Genomic DNA, 19500 nt, shown 5'->3' with positions numbered 1-19500 from the left:
ATCTAGTTTCTCTGTGTTATTCTCTTTCCAGGCTCAGGCTGTAACATTAACAGTAGCCCAGGCCTTTAAAGTGGCCTTAGATCTTTGGGAGATTGCTCAGGAAGGTAAGTTCCCTGAACAAAGAGGAAATGACTCTGGAACTTACGTTTATACTCAGCATTTTGTGGACATTAAATTGTCTGTGCATAAATGAAAGTTTCAAGTATAGTTGGAGTCTGTTATTTTCTAAGAGTTTGAAACAGCTTCTTGGTTCACAGACAAAAGCAAGAAGGCCAGGACCTGCTGTACGTGCGCAGCAAGCAATGGGCAGACAGAGGCAGCGGACGCTCAGTGTGTCCCAGCAGGTAACTTCATTTTATTGTGTCCTCATCCATATTGTGTCCCCGCATATCGAACAAGAAATAACTATATTAGTGAAAGGTAAAAGACAGCAGAATGTTAAATACTGTGTTAACTGTGAAGTTGTTTTAATGTGATTTAACAAATTATCTAGTTCTCAATATTAGAAATAGCAACAAATCCAAATTAAATTCATTTTCTTTGCTTTTTAACAAGTCTGACACATCACCATAAAACCGGGGGGGATTATAAAAATTCTGTTGAATTCATAATCAATATTGTGCCAAGGTGTGTTATATTAATTATATTACAACATAAAGACCCTACAGTATTAAAAAGAAACCCCGACAACCAGACAACCCCCGACGAGCAGGCACTTGGTGACAGTGGGAAGGAAAAACCCCATTTTAACAGGAAGAAACCTCTGATAGAATCAGGCTAAGAGAGGGGCAGCCATCTGCCATGAGTAGTTGGGGGTGAGGGGAGAAGAGAGCAGATAGAACCCGGGTTTAATAGTTGCTAATGATTAAATAGTAGTGATGTATAAACACACAGAGAGTTAAAAGAGGTGAGTGAAGAAGAAACACTCAGTGGATCATGGGATAGCCTGCAAGCCTGTTGCAGTATAACAATGAGATGCTTCAGGGTAATCTGATCCAGCCCTAACTCCAAAATTTATCAGGATTCGACTTTTTCTTTCTACTGTTGAAAACTTTTGAAACACTTACTACAGTCTGAGAGAGAAGTTCTGTGCTAGGATAATGAGGTACTATGAAGTCTTTAAGATATGACAGAGGCTGATTACACAATCTGCTTTCCAAAATAAGGTCATGACTTGAAAATCTTTATTATTGCTCTAATTTTATTGAAAATGGTACAAATACAACTTTTTAAATGTTGAAAAAATGTGATTTTTAATGAATTTGAGGCAGGTAACATGTTTCAGAAGATAAAAGCGTTTTTAGGGATGTGCAGCATTACGTTTTCTTTTTTAAACCACTCTGTGTTTGGGTGCAGACGACACATTAAAACAGCTGAAAGTTTTGATCTACGCTGCTCAAGCTGTTTGGGGCCTTCATGTCAGAAAATTAGAATTCATCATGCGTCACGGCTGACAGTTTCCTGCAGTTTCCACTTTTTACGCTCTGCTAACTTGCAGCTGTCTTTTTGAGTCGCACAATATTTACTGTCGAGACGAGAAAGTGGCGTCAATCTTCTCATCTATCTCTCAGCAAGAATGCCAAAGAGTGTCTTTTCTCTTAAACCCTTTTTTCAGGTTTGTTGCTTCTGTAATCAATTCTCAAGATCCGCGTTTGAAATCAGTCTGCACACGGGGATCTGATTAATGCTGGGAAAATAATATGCTGTGTTATTGAAGTGAAGCAATAATAAGATGCTGATTTGTTTCATCTGCACAAACCTATCCGTTTCAACTCATCGTGACTAAGTGGAAGTCACTGCAAGTCAGTCCTATGATGATCTTAAATGACCTTTTCAGTTATACTAAGTCTATCACAATTTTGGCTTTTAAGTTTTTGATTGACACTGCTCTCTCACAAATGTATCAGTCATCTGTCACTTGTCATACACGCTCAGGGCAAATCACCCTTCAGGGAAACAGTGAATTTTAAGCGCCTTCTAATGACTGTGACATTTATAGATTATTCTTTATAGGTCAAAATGTTTTCCTGACCTCAGAGGGTCAGCAGACTTACAAAATGAGACTTAATCATCCATTGTTAGTCGCGGCCTGGTTTTCCCAGATTCTTTCAATTAAAATTTGCTCTGCTCCCAGTGGTAGTGGCCTGAGGACATAGAGAAAGTCTGGTGTGAAAGCCTCAAGGACCTTTGGAATAACTACACGGACAGATGCATTAAAGTTTTACAGAGATGATTTAAATTGTGCCTGTCATGAAGAAGTTTTTGAGTGCCACGGGCTGGAAATGTTGTTTCACCTCTTTGAAATCTGACAGCTCTTCCTTTCCTTTGCGTCCGGATGTGTCTGTCCTTTACCTCTCATCTGCCTGTCTCTACTCTGCCCTCTATGTTTCCTTCTTCCTGCTCTTTTGCTTTATTGTTTGGCAGCCTCTCATAAGCACCTGCCATCTCTCATAGATCCAGAGACACATAAGCCCAGTGGGATGGAGGAAAAGCTCCGGAGGCCCTTATTCTCTGCTTCGCTCAGCTCGCCCTCACCTCGTAGTAACCCTACTCGAAGGCGACCAATCAAACATGACTCTTGGGTAGGTCAGCTTTAAAGCGTTACATCATTGCTAGCTTGCGTGCTCTTGCTACCTGTCAAATACAGAATTAATGTCTGCTCCTTTTGCCTATAAATCCATGCCTGCTTCAGCATTTGGGTACTGCACATTTCAGAAGTTCTCCACTCCTAATATATCACTATGTCTGTTAAATCCTCAAACCAGCTGCTTTTAAATACTGGGGTTAGTGGTTAGTGACATTGCGCTTTTGTGGTTGCTGCTCCAAGGCTTTGCAATAGCCTTCCTTTCACAATCAAATAATCCCACTGTTAAATGTTCATACATAATATTTGTTTTTAGTTTTTTAAACCATGTTTATTTCATGTAAAATGTATCATTTCAACTTAGTTTGATGTTGTCTTTCTATTAAATGTGCTTTAAACTTTTAAACCGAATAAGTGGACTAGAATGATGAATATGGTCATATATCCATGGACCTCTTCTTTACATGAGCCAAATTTAAATGGAAAAAATTGAAACTTTAAATTTCAGTGGAAAAAAAGATTAAAATGTAAAAGTGGGAAGGAATAGTATAGCATGATTATTGGTTATATCCTGCCATTTATCCTCTATAAAACGTAATAAATATGTGCAAAGTATAAAATAATGGGAGCTAATTTTATACATTTATTGCACATCTGTATATAATCTGGTGTTCAGTTGCAGATTTTCAACACTAGGTGACACCATACCCATACGAATGTCTCCCATATACACTGATCTCATACACGGAAATCCCGATGATGCACATTTTTCCCTAATGTGCCTTTCCTCTCAGTGAGAAATGATCCTGTGGCTGAACGAGACCTGGTTCAAGCTGGTTCAAGTTCATTTTATTGCTGCAGTTGTGCAGTTTATCATCTGTCCGTGCTTATTAAGTGGGGTATTTTTCCAGGGTACTTTCTCATATTGTACTAAATATCTATTACTGTGACTGTTAATTGAGTTGCATCTGTGACTGGATTAAGAGAATCTATTTTCACAGATTGATTCCTCAGTAGCGGTTCATTTATGTGAATAAGCAAACAGGCAAGCACCTGGCTCAGTGCAGATGCACAAATGCTTGAAAGTACAGAAGGAGCAGGATTATAACTTGAAGCACTTTGAACGTGGACTGAGTCCTATTGTTGTGTCTCAACAGGATGTGGAAGATGGACTTGAGGATGCATTCTCAAGGTGAGCTTTGTTCGTGACTGTAATTCTGCAGAGCGCTAATGAGAATAAAATCTGATTTTCTTGTTTTATGCACACTAATATTTAAATACTACCATAAGAAACAAATGTATTCAACACATTGTGACAATGAATATTGCCTTTTGATTACAGTTGAATAGCTCCTGAGTTACACTGAGGGCCTTTGAGTCTTTGGATGAAATATCTTTTCTTTTGAAAACAGATATTGAAAGTCACATAGAAACTGAAATAAGCAGGCGAATGTGATAAACGTGATTTTCCAAGGTACCTTGGTCTAAAAGATGGCATTGAAACTGGTGAAATAACTTGATATTCAAAGCAGCTGTCTTAAGATATTTTCACAGTGGCATGCAAAGGTTTGGGTGGGCATAATCAAAATTTCTTACTGTGAATAGTTGAGTGGGATTATCTGATCTCCAAAGAGTTGTGTGAAAAATTCAAAGCTTTAGAAATGATCTGACTCATGCAAAAGACCTTCTGCAAGTTACAAGTTACACACTCTGGAGTTATGCTGCGCTGTTTCACTTTGTTGTGAATCCTCCACTAATATGACCGTTGTGTGAGAGGCACCTTTCCACCAAATTTAGTGTCAGAATTCTGCAAATTTGTCTTTTATTTTATTCAACCTTATTTTTACAGGTAATCCCACTGAGACTTAGTGTCTTATTTACAAGATAAACGTGTTTCAATTTAAAAAAAAAAAAGAAAAAGAAAAAAGAAAATAGTGCTACTACTGTATAGTAATAATATAGTAATTATCATTTAACTGTTCTTTTAACTCTGTGAACTTGAGGAGACCAGATTCTGTTGTCTTGAAAAGAAAATATGTTCCCTTTCTTGCTTCTTGTAGAATCTCAGCTTCTCCGAGGCCGTTCAGATACTCTTTTGCCTTATTTTTCATTTCATAATTTATGAAATGTTTTAAAGGGGTGATAGCTCTGGACTCCAGGCTGCACACCCTGGTTCTCTTCCTGTTGAGCCGCTCTTTTGAAGTACATGCAGAATGGTGTTATCAGCATTTTTGATGAAATATTCCAGGCTTTTCCTGAAAAATGTATACACCACAGCATGTGTTGCTCCAAAAACATTTATATGCTGTTACTGCTGTACACACCAATGCATTAAAAAAACTTTCCAGTCTTTCATCACCCCTCACCCAGCTTCTGTGAAATGTGTTGTTTTCACATTAAAAGGAGGAATTTATTTCCTTATTTATTTGTGTGTTTATTTTTAATGACGTGGCGTTTTGTTTTGAAAATCTGTATTATTATTTAGCTCTATACGCAATGGCCAACCTTTTTTGAAAAGGTGAATTTGACTGAATTTTTATTCATAGGTTTCCATAAATATACATTATTTGTTTTATAGGGCATCACTGTACAACATGCACCCTTAAAGCTGTAAGCTTGTTCTAAACATCAAGCATAATTGACTCATAGAGATCATGTGGAACAAGCAACCTCCTTTGATTGCTACAAGATCACCACTTTCCCAGACAGAGGTTTCAGGAGCACACCAGCTCAAACCAGTGCGGGAGCTCCACAATGCATCAACACCTTGTCACTGAACTAGGATTACGATACAGCGCTTATACCACGATGTGTGACAGCTTGTAAAATTGACTTTTTATAGGTGTAGGATACCTGCAGAGACAGGAATGTGAGTCTCGGGTGAAATGTGAGACATGAGGGATATGAAAAAGTCACACGTCAATGTGACAACTGATGTGAAGGAATACCCCCAATTCTGCCTGATTGTTACAAATCCTTGCATGCAGATACACAATTTTTAAATTGGGTATCTTTTAAATTAAATATATAAACATAGTATATTTCACCTGTTACTACTTAATGCACTTGATCACTCTGAAAACTCGCAGCTCACAAAATGTATGATTGTCTGCATGACTCTTAATTTCGTTGTGTAGCCAGCTTTCAGTCTCTGAGACTGTGTATACATCCTACAGCTCTGTAAAATCTGTCTACAAAGACAGAGAAGAGCTACAGAAAGATGGTGCTGCACACATTAAAGACATTGCACTCGTTAAGCTGTGCTGCCTGTGGCTAACGGAAGTTTTGGGGAAGGCAAATGAGTAAATTCGACGAAGGGATTTTCTGCATGTGTGTTTCTGTGGAAGTTGCTTTTACATGCGTGGAGAGCAGAAAAGGAAAGCAGGTCATCACTCAGGCACTTCTCAGCAGGGATGGGGACAGTTGTCAAATAGTGGGTAGGTGAAACTCTAGATAAACGTCTACTAAATATGACGTCCTGGGAGTCGCACTAAAGGAGTTTGAAGTGTTTAGAGTGAACGTGCTCTGCAGGGGTCAGCAAGGATGTCAAGCGCTGCAGTTGTGGTACAGCACTGGTGAATGAGACGCGGCCTGAAACTCTGAAGAATCTGGGTGACATTGAGTTTTCATGGCTGTCACACCTATTTAATGTTGTATGTGACTTCGGGAATGCCTTTAGATACAACAGAGGAGGGTTTTATTTGTGGCTCTTCATATGTTCAAGGAGAACTCTGTTTTAAAATGTCTCTGCTGTTTATCTACTCTCTAGCCCTTTGGTTCCTAAAAATGTAAGTATGTTTAACTGCCAAAGATTTACTGTTAAATAGAAAAAGCTCTTTTGTGAACTGAGTGGTTTCTGTTATATTTCAGGCCTGCTTATACAACAGAATGACTGGGTTTGCCTCAAATGTTAGTGAAGGTAGTCTCTGCCTTTACAGCTACCCTTTAAAAAACCCAGAAACTATTCTAGTGGTCTTAAACCATGTCTTTATATATTATGAGGTGTCAAAACTCGTCCTTAAGGGTACTGGGGAAGCAGTCAGGGTCGTCTTTAAGGGGCAAAGAATTTTGCTAGTACCCATTAAAAATGTTTTTGGTGAAGTATTTTACTCTTGCTTTACTCTTGCTCTAACTTTGTATAGCTCATAACATTAGGTGTTTGTATAGGAATTGTCTGTTTGGTTTGGGGTTGGGTGGTTGTCTGAATCTCTTGCACACACTGCAGTAAGTTTCCATCACCAGTGCCTCTTCAGCTTCCTGGTATATCTACGAGTGCGCTTGTTTAAATATAGCATCGGGGTCACGTTATTGGTCTGCGGTTTGGCGATTCAGTTTAAATCTCTTTAATCCACTTTGGTGTAAGCAGCAGCATGACCTCTAGGGGTCACTGGTAGCACTTTGTAGTTTTGCGAGTTGAGCTGCAGCTGATACCGTTAAACCAACTTCAGTAGAATAATTTTAATTAACACTTAGCTGCACAGGTCAGGATTTAGACCTCATTAAAAAAATCTATTTTTAGCAGAGCCAAAAGTTCTCACAACTATTGACTTCAGCTTCAGTTCAAACTGGTTTAATTAAAATGATTCATTTATGGTATTTAAAATTTCATAAATGAACGGCGACCCTGTGTAACAGCCAATTTAGCACTGAAGTACTTCTCCCCATTGAAATCTGAAGTGTTCTTTTTAGTTTAGTTTAGGCTTCTTTGTGTGTCACTTTGCTAACCGCATGGTGAAAGTGGGGCAGCTCACTTCACAATGTGTGCATGTACACTCCTGATGCCCTTTACCAGAACAGTTCCTATCACCTTTTCTTCACTTATCCTAACCTTTAGCACTGATTCACTTTGTCTTGATTTCTTCTGTCTTGTATCTGGCACGCAGCAACATGGAAACAGAGGAGACAGACACTGGTAAGTGATGTGATAAATGTATTGTTTTAGGACAGTACATGCTTGCTCTGCCTCCTTATTTCAGGCCTAATGTGAAAAATCCTAACTATTATTATCCCAGTCCAATCTGCTCTCTGCAAGGGGAAAGCACTGGCCTCTGGACGTATGTGACTCCACTAATAAGAAGATGATATTACGCTCAGAGCCACATTAAAGTTTTTGTTTGTTTGTTTGTTTGTTTTTACCTGAAAAGATTATTTTGATTTCAATTAGGATTAAACTATTACTTAAAATCTGTTTTTCAATATTAATTTTAATATTACATTTCCTTGGTTAGTGGTCCAGCCCAATGTAAATCTTAACATCTTCATCTCAACCTCCTGTCTTTTTGTTGGTGCCACCATTACCAAACCATACCTCAACAGGTTTCACTTTGTAAACCGTCCCTTTCACTCTTGCTGCTATCCTTCGGTCACCTGTCTCCTCTCATTCACACACGTATTCCATCTTGCTTTTACTGGCTTTCATTCCTCTTCTCTCCAGTGCACACCCCCACCTCTCCAGACTCTTCTTACTCTGCTTCTTACTCTCACTGCAGATCACAGTGTCATCTGCAAACGTCATAGCCCACGGAGACTCCTGCCTGACCTCGTCTGTCATCCTGTCCATCACCAGTGCAAAAAAAGTGACTGAGTGAATGATATAATTTTAATCATTAAGTTGCACATCAAAGCCATTGGCGTGCTGAAAAATGTTTATTGTTAAAATATAATATACCAAATAAATGAGGGTAGCGCTTCTGTTCAATTTTGGAGTTGGCTTTTGTTTTCAGTGTTGCCAGTGTTTTTCCGAACAACATCAAAAACACTGAATTTTCTTGTTGTCTGCCACTCACGACCTCACACGCTGCACTTTATCCACTAGCACTCCCTTTTCCCATTTGTTCTTTGTCATTTTGAGTCAAATCAACATCCTCTGGCGTTGTGTGTTTGTGTCTGTGACCTTGCTACATTATATGCTTCCTTCTTCTGTCAGTTTTTTAAACCTTTGTATAGACTGTAAACCCCTTTGTCTTCTGAAAAAAATGTTCTAGCAATGCTCTGCTTTTCTCTGTCTCTGTCAGACTGGCCGAGTCCCGCTCCGAACCCATCTCTGACAATGCAGCTTTGAGTCTCCCGGAGGTCTCCACTGAGAATCTGTTGCCTGTCTGCAACAATGAGTTTAAATAACATACCGGCAATAGCTGCCCGACGTACAGCACCACAGAAATTAGACAAAAAGCATACGCTCCAGTACCCAGGCTGACAAAAACAGCATGCTTTACTCAATCAGAAAGAAAAAAACATATCACCCTCCCCGGTGCACAAACTGAATGAGAAAGCCTGTATTTGATATTCAGTCACTGCTGCAGAGAAGCCAGAGTGAATACCCTGATATCATGAAATGTTATTTCTATGAATGCCTGCCTGTCAAAACCCACTTCTCTCAGTGTAAACAGCCATCTCCTGCCATCTTAAAATTTGGTGCACACAGTGTGCAATACACCACAGCGAAGAGAGCAAGGACCACAAATTTGTACACAATGCAAATCACACAGGATGAAGTTTGGAGTCTCCTCCTTTTAGTAATAATTTGTGAAACATTTCCACATGTGGATTCCACTTGTAAATTACAGTAAAGACTGCACAAACGTCACAGTCCAAAGATGCGTGCACTGTATATATGCCTGCTATCGCTTTCTGAAAATGTGAGCACTCTCTAATCTTGCTGTTTGTTTTGGTGCAGTAACAGCTGCCAGTCACAGCACTTGCTGGAGGAAGTCCAGTGTTAGGAGTCATCATCAGACACTGGAGTGAACACTCTGTCATGATGCTGAATGGGTTTTACACGAATCATCCAGTTTGTTGTATCGAACAAAGCATTTCTTTTGGGGGATGAAGGCCCCATTAGACACAGAGATATATAAAAGTGTGTGTCAGGTTTTTTTTTCCCTGGCAACACAGTCAATAAGGAAATGTTTCTTTAAGAAGAATACTTGTAACATTTACAAAGTAAAGTGGAGTACTTAAATTTAATCTCCAGCTAACTGTATATGATCGTAGTTTTTTGGTCCCAAATTCTCACTGCTTGAGGGGTATTCACTTCATTCACTTATTGTGACCTTTCCCAGCAGATAGATGTGCCAGGTTGTCATGGGAATGGTTCAGTTTGTTATATATCGGGTCATTGTTTGCAGTGGGTGGGGGGGTTTGGAATCCATCATATTTATAATAGAGATAATGTATGAGAAGAGGGAATTTAACTACCAATTTATTCATCTGTCTTTTGTTACAGGACCCAGAAATTGTTAAATCCGAGTGCATCTTTCTGCTGGGAAACATAAGGCAGAAAGCTTCAGGAGTCCTTGAACTTTGGATGTTGGGAAAGTTACCAGATTGTTATTTTCAAGGTCAAGAAAGAACCTTTTATCTATGTTTTATTTTTCCTTATAGGTAAAGTATTTTGGTATCCCTTTTGCATTTAGTGTCATTATCAGGTTTAAAATTATGTATTCACTAAGTAACTAAAGCTTCAAGACCATTAGGGATGCACACAACAACCAGCTGTTTTTATGTTAAAACGGTTACTCTGGCAATTTACAACTGTAATAAATAGAAAAATGTATGCTAACAGTGATCAAAATTGAACTAACAGAGGGTGAGATGGTGTTGTGACTACTAATTCCAAAATCCTGCCTTCCGTTTTCTACAATGCAGCAGCTAAAGTCTGAAAGTTCACCACACTACCAATTTGCACCCCAGGCTTTATGCCGAAGATCTGTAGTTGTGCAAAATAAGAAAAAAAAGATAAGCAAATTTTAATCATATGCAGCCTTTTATGGGTGAATGAGTGATCTGCCTATGGTTTGCACTGCATACATAAAAGTTTACATAGTTGTTTTTCTTTCTGTCTTAAATGCTAAATATGAATGCGAATTTACTCTCGAAAGTAACAGGCTGAGATTTCTGTAACGATCATCACGGTCCGACTGGAATACGGCGAGTTTAGCATCTCCTCATTCATTCAGCTGTCACTGTACATAAAGACAATGTTACTGTTAATGCTGTTAGGTTATGGAAACTGTGTTTCAAGCCCAAAATCAGACTAAAGAAACCTATTTCCATATGCTGTATTTTTTCAGTGTCAAAGTTGTACCTATTTACTGTATGTATACATATTGTATCATTATAAATGAAGTAGGATGATTAGAATCAGGGCTTTTCACAGGTGGGCTTTTTTTATCACTAATTGGGACGTGGATGTGTAGATGCTTGTGTGCTTTTGCGTTAGGTTAGACGATTGTACAGATTTAAATGACTGGGTTTTACTACTGCAGGAGTCGCTCTTTTTTTTTACTTGTTATATTCAGTTACATAGTTCACACTGTCCTCTTTAAAGGATGCTTTTCCTTTTCTCTTAAACATCTCTTTTCATTAATGGAAATGATACATTCCAATTGTTTTCTTGTTTTTTTATTAGACTGTGCGGTTTATTTATATCCACCACTCAAATGCTGTTTGTTGTCAAGAGCATGTTATATTGTGCCACAGTCTGGTTGAAGTGGTCTTCTCTGTATTCACGGCATCACGACTGAAAATAATTGTGGCGGTGGTAGGTGGGAGGTAGCAGGGAGCTCCGTATTGTTGTCATGACACCCGCTGCAGAATAATTGGATGGCTTATCAGGTTACGACATGAGGCTTAATTACACTGTTTCATTCCTGACTGTCTGAAATACCAACTCTATTACAAATTTTAAAGCGAAACTATTTAGTATGGATAACAGAAATGCCCTGTGTCATGTCAAGGATGGTCTAGGAAGCGATGTGTTCACTTTAGTATTGACTGTGAATTTGGAGGTCAGCAGAGTGCGCTGCCAGTGCGATGCTGTAATGCACAAATGATCTGTACTCACCTTTTTCAGACCCGTCATTGATTGACTGATGGATTCCTGTGTGGATGTGTCTGCTGATTCAGTGCCGTTAGATATTTTAAGATTGGCTGCTGTCCAAGAGCTGCGAAATCTGTGAAATCTGCCGTTTAAAAAAAAACCCCCAATAGTTTCAACCTGTGGAGCCGGATAATAATAATAATATTAAATTATGATAATGTATTACATTTACACCTCAGGTAATTTAGAAACAGACGTACTACTAAAACATACTATTAAAGATATTGGGAACATTTTTTTTATGGTTTTAAACCTTTATTTTACTTTATGCTGCAGCAGTTATAGCAAAAACAGGTTGCATAGTTTTAAAAAAAAAATGGCACATTAACCATGATAATGTGCCATGATCTTTAATGTACCACTCTTAATATTTCTAAATGACATTGTAGTAATCATTAATGTAGTAGTGAGCTCAGTTTAAATACGAAATGTTGTCCTGGGCGTTGTAATAAGGACAGAGCACATCATGTACACTCATTCTCGAAACACTTTAAGTTTTATTTGCACTGTAATGTTGTTAAAGTGATAAGCTAGTGACTTTTGGCACGTAGGAAATAACAGCCGTTCAAAGCTCTGTTACTGCCTGCACAGCACAATTAATCCACGAGTGGCCAAAGACATGAGAGAAAGTGCATGGGCAGGTTTTGTTGTACAGTTTCTCTATGGTCATGGTGTTAAAGTCCCAAAAAACGTCCAGGTGAAATTGTGGTACTGTATAGGCTTAAAGCTAAATTATTATTTGTAAATTAATAAAACATAAAAAGTAATCTAATGTAAGAAGAAGAAAGTCCTGGATTAATAACATTATGACGCAGATAATTCCATCAGGCTCCTCTGAGTATTGTTTCATGTAGCTAGTATACTGGAAACAGCAAGCCATCAATGTGGCAGATTCCCAGCAAATCTTGACTGGATGCGGTTCTTTGGCACAGCTGAGACTTTTGTCTTTGGGAGTGAAGAGAGAGAAACTAGCACTTGGAGGTACAGCATGCCAAACTGAGTCTTATGTGCACTGAATACAAATCACCCTGTGAGGTTCTGAGCCCAGAAAGCATTTTAGGCTGTTAGGTTTTTAAAAAATGAGAAAGAGTTTCGACTGGGGAAGCCAAGTACTCTCAGAAAACCTACTGTACTTCTTAACCCCAAATAAACACTGACGTTTACAGTATGAATTTACTTTACCAAGGTGCTTATTTTCTATCTATGCAAATAGTGGGTTTCCAGCAGTGTTGTGATATTATGTTAATAGCAGTTTGTGTATGATTCACAAGCAGGTGTCCTAATCTGTGTAAAATTGTGTACAGAATTTTGAGGCTGTTATGGTTTGTTACATATTTATGCATAATAAAGGACTTTGTACAAACTCTGCATTTTGCTGAAATGTCATTTTAATTACAGGATTAAGAAACCAGTCCACAGAAGCCTGTGTTTTATTAAACTAGAAGCCTTCTGTCGTGCTGTTTAATTTCTACGATCCTGTTTGGACACTACCAGAATATCAAAATGATTCTGAACTTGAAGTTTTAAAAAATCTTCAGAAAAGAAGCTTTAAAATAGCTGTTCGGTTTGCAGACAAACAGCTCAAAATCAAACATTTCAGTTTGCTTTGTCTTTATTGATTTAGCTCTTTCTGCTAAACTGTCCACAGTATTTTATTCAATCTGTACTTTTCTCAAACATTTCCCAGTTTACTGGTCAATCACAACCAAGGACGTGCACTTTGGCTGTCTGATCAATATGTCTCTAAATTCTGTCGACCGCTGTTGCCTGATTAAAGGTTTAAAAAAATGCACACCATTTGTAGTGTCTGGTGATTCTTCTTGGCTATCAATAAAAATGCCTGTGTAGTGTCATTTACACGGCCATTTAAAGTACAAACTCAGGTGAAAATTGTTTTAAATACTGCATGCATGGATAGAATGATTTGTGACCCCTGATAATATTCAAAGAAGGACTTTAAGGAAAGTACATGTATATTTATCTAACTTCTAATCTTCCTCTGGCTGGAAACTCTTCAGTCTAGCGTATACAGTGGGGCAAAAAAGTATTTAGTCAGCCACCGATTGTGCAAGTTCCCCCACTTAAAATGATGACAGAGGTCAGTAATTTGCACCAGAGGTACACTTCAACTGTGAGAGACAGAATGTGAAAAAAAAATCCATGAATTCACATGGTAGGATTTGTAAAGAATTTATTCGTAAATCAGGGTGGAAAATAAGTATTTGGTCACCTCAAACATGGAAAATCTCTGGCTCTCACAGACCTGTAACGTCTTCTGTAAGAAGCTTTTCTGTCCCCCACTCGTTACCTGTATGAATGGCACCTGTTTGAACTCATCATCTGTATAAAAGACACCTGTCCACAGCCTCAAACAGTCAGACTCCAAACTCCGCCATGGCCAAGACCAAAGAGCTTTCGAAGGACACCAGGAAAAGTATTGTAGACCTGCACCAGACTGGGAAGAGTGAATCTACAATAGGCAAGCAGCTTGGTGTGAAAAAATCAGCTGTGGGAGCAATCATCAGAAAATGGAAGACATACAAGACCACTGATAATCTCCCTCGATCTGGGGCTCCACGCAAGATCTCATCCCGTGGGGTCAAAATGATCATGAGAACGGTGAGCAAAGATCCCAGAACCACACGGGGGGACCTGGTGAATGACCTGCAGAGAGCTGGGACCAAAGTAACAAAGGTCACCATCAGTAACACACTACAACGGCAGGGAATCAAATCCCGCAGTGCCAGACGTGTTCCGCTGCTGAAGCCAGTGCATGTCCAGGCCCGTCTGAAGTTTGCCAGAGAGCACATGGATGATACAGCAGAGGATTGGGAGAATGTCATGTGGTCAGATGAAACCAAAGTAGAACTTTTTGGTATAAACTCAACTCGTCGTGTTTGGAGGAAGAAGAATACCGAGTTGCATCCCAAGAACACCATACCTACTGTGAAGCATGGGGGTGGAAACATCATGCTATGGGGCTGTTTTTCTGCCAAGGGGACAGGACGACTGATCCGTGTTAAGGACAGAATGAATGGGGCCATGTATCGTGAGATTTTGAGCCAAAACCTCCTTCCATCAGTGAGAACTTTGAAGATGAAACGAGGCTGGGTCTTCCAACATGACAATGATCCAAAACACACCGCCTGGGCAACAAAGGAGTGGCTCCGTAAGAAGCATTTGAAGGTCCTGGGGTGGCCTAGCCAGTCTCCAGACCTCAACCCCATAGAAAATCTGTGGCGGGAGTTGAAAGTCCGTGTTGCTCGGCGACAGCCCCAAAACATCACTGCTCTCGAGAAGATCTGCATGGAGGAATGGGCCAAAATACCAGCTACTGTGTGTGCAAACCTGGTAAAGACCTATAGTAAACGTTTGACCTCTGTTATTGCCAACAAAGGTTATGTTACAAAGTATTGAGTTGTATTTTTGTTATTGACCAAATACTTATTTTCCACCCTGATTTACGAATAAATTCTTTACAAATCCTACCATGTGGATTCATGGATTTTTTTTTTTTCACATTCTGTCTCTCACAGTTGAAGTGTACCTCTGGTGCAAATTACTGACCTCTGTCATCATTTTAGGTGGGGGAACTTGCACAATCGGTGGCTGACTAAATACTTTTTTGCCCCACTGTAACTGTAAAACCTCACCTTCTATTGATGTTGCTGGTTTTGATACTGTGTTCACAGACCTCTGCAGCTCTTTCACCTTAAGTTGTGTTGGATTTATAGATTATATGTTCCAAAATTGACATGAAAGTCATTTAAAATATTGCACCATACCCAACATAACACAAATACGGTGCCACCTATGTTTGATTGTCAGTGATGATAACGCAATATACAACATTATAAACAAAATCAGGTGAACTGCAGCACAAATGCTGTGAAATGTTAATAAAAGTATAGATTAGTATAGTAGATTTTATAAATGTAAGTGTAAACAATAATATACACTCCTCATTTATTTGCACCAGAAAGGTGAATAACAAAGAGTTATGTCCTTAAAAAATCGGTGGGGAAAATACAGCAAAGATTTGACACAGGACCCGAGAGATGCATCTGACCCTTCAGTTGATCCTTCTGCTCTTTTGTCTCAGCATAAATGCTTTCATTGGAACAGTGGCTGTCAAGGAGAAATTCATAAAGGAAGGGAAACAAGAAGAAAATGCAGAAGTATGCCATATTGCACAAGAACTGCACTGAAAATCAGTGGACCTCAATGTTATTGAAGCAATGTGGGATTGTCTGGATAAGATAAGATAAACTTTATTAGTCCAACACGTGGGAAATTTGTTGGAAAATGGATGAATTGATGGAGAATGGAATGTCCTTGAGAAGTCTGGAGAACTATTCCTGAAGACTACTTAAAGAAATTACAAGAAAGTTTGTCTAAAAGAGCTCAGGCTGTGTTGATGAATAAGGGTAGTCATGCCAAATATTGACTTTCAAGTTTATTAGAATTGTTCAAACACTTTATGGATTATTTCCCTTTGTGTTTGCGTATTTCAATAAATATTTTCCTATCAAAATATATAGAAATGAGGAGGTGGCTCAAGGCTTTTGCACATTACTGCAGATTTTTAACAATTTATTTCTTTTAATTGAATGAAGAATGATCACACTTCTGAGAAAGCCTTTAAAGAATGAATATTTCTGTACAAGCTCATCTGAACAGTTCACTGAAGTGTCAAGGGCTTTTATCACACGTTTAAAAATCCCAATCTGATCAGCTCTGTGGGCTTGTGTTTCTGTCAGCTATCTGAGTGTTTGTTTAGACCAATTAATTATGGTTGGCAAATATTTTCATTTCCAAGGATGCATCGCAGTAGGGTGCCTCCAATCTCATTATCAGACTGTGTGCAGAAGTGGGAATGAGAATCAGCTCTGACACAAAGTGGTTTAAAAAAAATATGTGTTTAAGATAATAATCAATCACGTTTCGGGATTAAAATATTAGAGATTCATGGCAGAAGCTCTGACTCAGCCCTGACTCATCTAGGCATGGACTCTGCTAAACCCCTGAAGCTGTGCTGTGGTACCAAGATGTTAGCAACAGATTCTTTAAGTTCTAAAAGTTGCAAGGTGGGCCTCCCATGGATTGTACTTGTCTGTCCAGCACATCCCACAGATGTTCAATTGTATTGTAATCGGGGGAATTTGGAGGTCAAATCAACACCTCAAACTCACCGTTTTGCTCCTAAAACCATTCCTGAACCATTTTGCTTTGTGTCAGGGCTCATTATCCTGCTGAAAGAGGCCACCGCTATCAGGAAATAGCATTTCCACGAAAGGGTTTACATGGTCTGCAGCAATCCTCCAGTAGATGGTATGTGTCAAAGTAATGTGTGGTGCCAGGTGTTTCGCAGGTAAGTGACCTACATGCATCTGGCCATGCATGTAATGCAAGAGAAGACATGATTCATCCGACCACACCACTTCCTTCCATTGGTCCGTGGTCCAGTTCTGTTGCTCATGTGCTCATTATTGGCGTTTTCAGTTATGGACATGGGTCGGGAATTGTCAATTGTGAATTTCAGCTTCAGTAGCTCGCCTGCTGGATCTGGAAGCAGCAGGCGAGCCTACCTTCGTTCCTCAAGTACAGTACATCAGTGAGCCTTGGCCACCCATGACCTCATCGTAGGTTCACCACTGTTACTTCCTTGGACCACTTTTAATAGATCCTGACTACTGCAGATCAGGAAGATGGGAAAATCCCATCCAGTCATCTGATCATCAAACATTAATCCTTATACCTGCCCATTTTTCCTGCTTCTAACAAATCAGCTTTGGGGACAAAATGTTCAATTGATCCCTAATATATCCCACCCACTAACAAGTGCAATGATGAAGAGCGAATCAGTGTTATTCACTTCCCCTGTCAGTGGTCAGAATGTTATGTTTGATCAGTGTATAGAGAACTGACTAATCAGATTCATGAGATCAAAGAAGGCCTGTCTTCTACTTTAGATCAGAAGAGTTAAACATTTCAGAGAAAACTTCACTATGATGAAAATGCTGTATGACAGACCTGTTGTGTGACAGAAATCACTGACTCTGTGAACAAAGAGTGTGGAGTACCCGGCCCACCCTCAGAAAGAAGATCAGCTTGTCACAAGTAACAAAGAAAAGTGACAGAAAATCTCCACTTTGATGTTTTCAGAGAACTCACTAGAGACTAAAAAGGCACACTGTGTTATTTCATTGTATTGTCACACTGACAACAACAGCATTGTTAGTGTGCTGCTTCTGCTTCCATTACATATGTGTAAACTGGGGTTGATGCAGCACAGGCCTTGTTTTGTTGATTATACTGGAGTGCATAAATCTTTCCACTTAAACTGCTCTCAGCTCACTGCGTGACGAAGCAGAGCTCACCTGCATGTCATGTCAGCAAAGTCTGCAGCAGTCAATTAAACCCTAGTGCATGAAAAGAAATCGCAAGAGTAAGAATATTCAGTACCATCACCAGTTATTTTTTTATAGCAGCAATAAATAGCTTTGTCATTGTTTTGCTTCACGAGTGGTAATCCAAATCACCTCTGGACATAGACATTAAATTAAGGTCACGTATGATGGGGAAAGAAAAAGGCTTATTTTCATTTAGCTCCGCGGGACAAAATATTACACTTGACGTAGTTAAACAGTCATTCTAAATTTGAAATTACTGTTTAACTTTCGAGGGATATGTTGATTACCAATGTCATATTTGTCCTTTGTGTCCCGGGATATGGCAATGAACAGCTCATTTAGTATTCATAAGTGTGTAATTGATTGCTAATAGCCTATTTAACACAATTTTGTGATGGCTAATTAGTGACTGATAAGGTGCTCTGCCCTGCTCTAATGGCTTAATATTGTGTATGTAATAGTTGTACCATTTGATACTGAGACTCCGGAGAGACCAGCTTGTGGAGGTCAGATAGGCTGACACTTCACTGCAGTTGAGATTGTTATCATAGGGAGGGCCATAACCTGCATTTCATTTTTAGCACATTTACTGATGTAGTTATATATATATGGATGTGCTGGCTCTTCAGTGCCTGTGAACCATCAGTCTTTTCATATTCACGTATATGCATGTGGGGCCAATATGAATATATTTATAAAACTGGAATTTTAGAACACACAATATAAACTGTAATAACTTGCAGTGAGCTTGCAATAAATGTCTTTCTATATATCGTCATTGCCTATCTATTTTGGCTCCAATACTGACAGACAGGAGAAAGCTAATATTGGAAAGATGGGGCCAAGCAATACAATAATGAAGGTAGACTCCAATGCAAACCCTTTTTTTTTTATAGATTTTATTTATTTATAGCTTCACCATATCCCTGGATCTCTGAATCACATCTAAAATCTAACCACTTGGCCCTAACAGCCCATAAATCACCTGGACAACTAATAAAAATTGTCTGCTGTGCTGCACGGACAGTGAGTTAAGAGGGAATACAATATTACCTATTAATCCCCAGGACACTGTAATCTCTTTCTATTTTAAGATGCGCTGTATTCTTAGATACTTTAGTGTAATTACATTTTTGATTAGGAACATTCTAGTTTAAAGGCTAGATCAAATGGCTCATTGTTCTCTAAAGCACCGCAGCAGACAGTCTCATAACTAAAGGCTCATTATAAATGAATGCAGCAGCTGCTGGTGCACTAACCAACTGTTCTGAGCTATTTTAACGTGTAAATATTGACCATTTTAAGCAAGTAGATTGTTTATTATTAGCAGCAAATATAGGTATTTATGTGCATTCAGATGTTTGTACCATAGATTGAACAGGGCAATCATTCATTCATTGGTTTAGAAGCCTGAATTTTGAAGCCTCAGCTTTAGTCCTATGAAGTGACCATATTTTGATATCAGCTAATTCTGGCTAGCTTGGTAAGAAAGTTGCATAGACTACTTGGACGCATGGCACAGGTGCTTGCTGAAAAAGTTATAAGTGAAAAATACCATGTTGTTTATCAAATATTTGCTAATAAACTTACTCTGAAATCTACCAACACCACCAGAGTCCAAG

General features: G+C 39.0%; 1 protein-coding gene across 5 annotated transcripts in view; it reads left to right on the top strand.

Moving 5' to 3' along the window:
- Positions 1-19500, top strand: part of si:dkey-71h2.2 (low density lipoprotein receptor adapter protein 1) — a 104648-nt gene that overhangs the window by 34858 nt on the left and 50290 nt on the right. Inside the window, exons 5-10 of one of the 5 annotated variants that reach the window (XM_012916616.3) lie at positions 32-104; positions 258-344; positions 2455-2582; positions 3742-3776; positions 7468-7496; positions 8599-13198. In XM_012916616.3, coding sequence (XP_012772070.1) covers positions 32-104; positions 258-344; positions 2455-2582; positions 3742-3776; positions 7468-7496; positions 8599-8645 — 399 coding nt within the window. In that variant the 3' untranslated portion in view covers positions 8646-13198. The other 4 variants (XM_076873818.1, XM_004541901.3, XM_004541902.3 and 1 more) reach the window with 4 other exon arrangements.

This window comes from Maylandia zebra, linkage group LG15, assembly GCF_041146795.1.
Source record: "Maylandia zebra isolate NMK-2024a linkage group LG15, Mzebra_GT3a, whole genome shotgun sequence".
Classification (NCBI taxonomy): Eukaryota; Metazoa; Chordata; class Actinopteri; order Cichliformes; family Cichlidae; genus Maylandia; species Maylandia zebra.
This window is presented reverse-complemented; position numbering and strand designations above follow the sequence as displayed.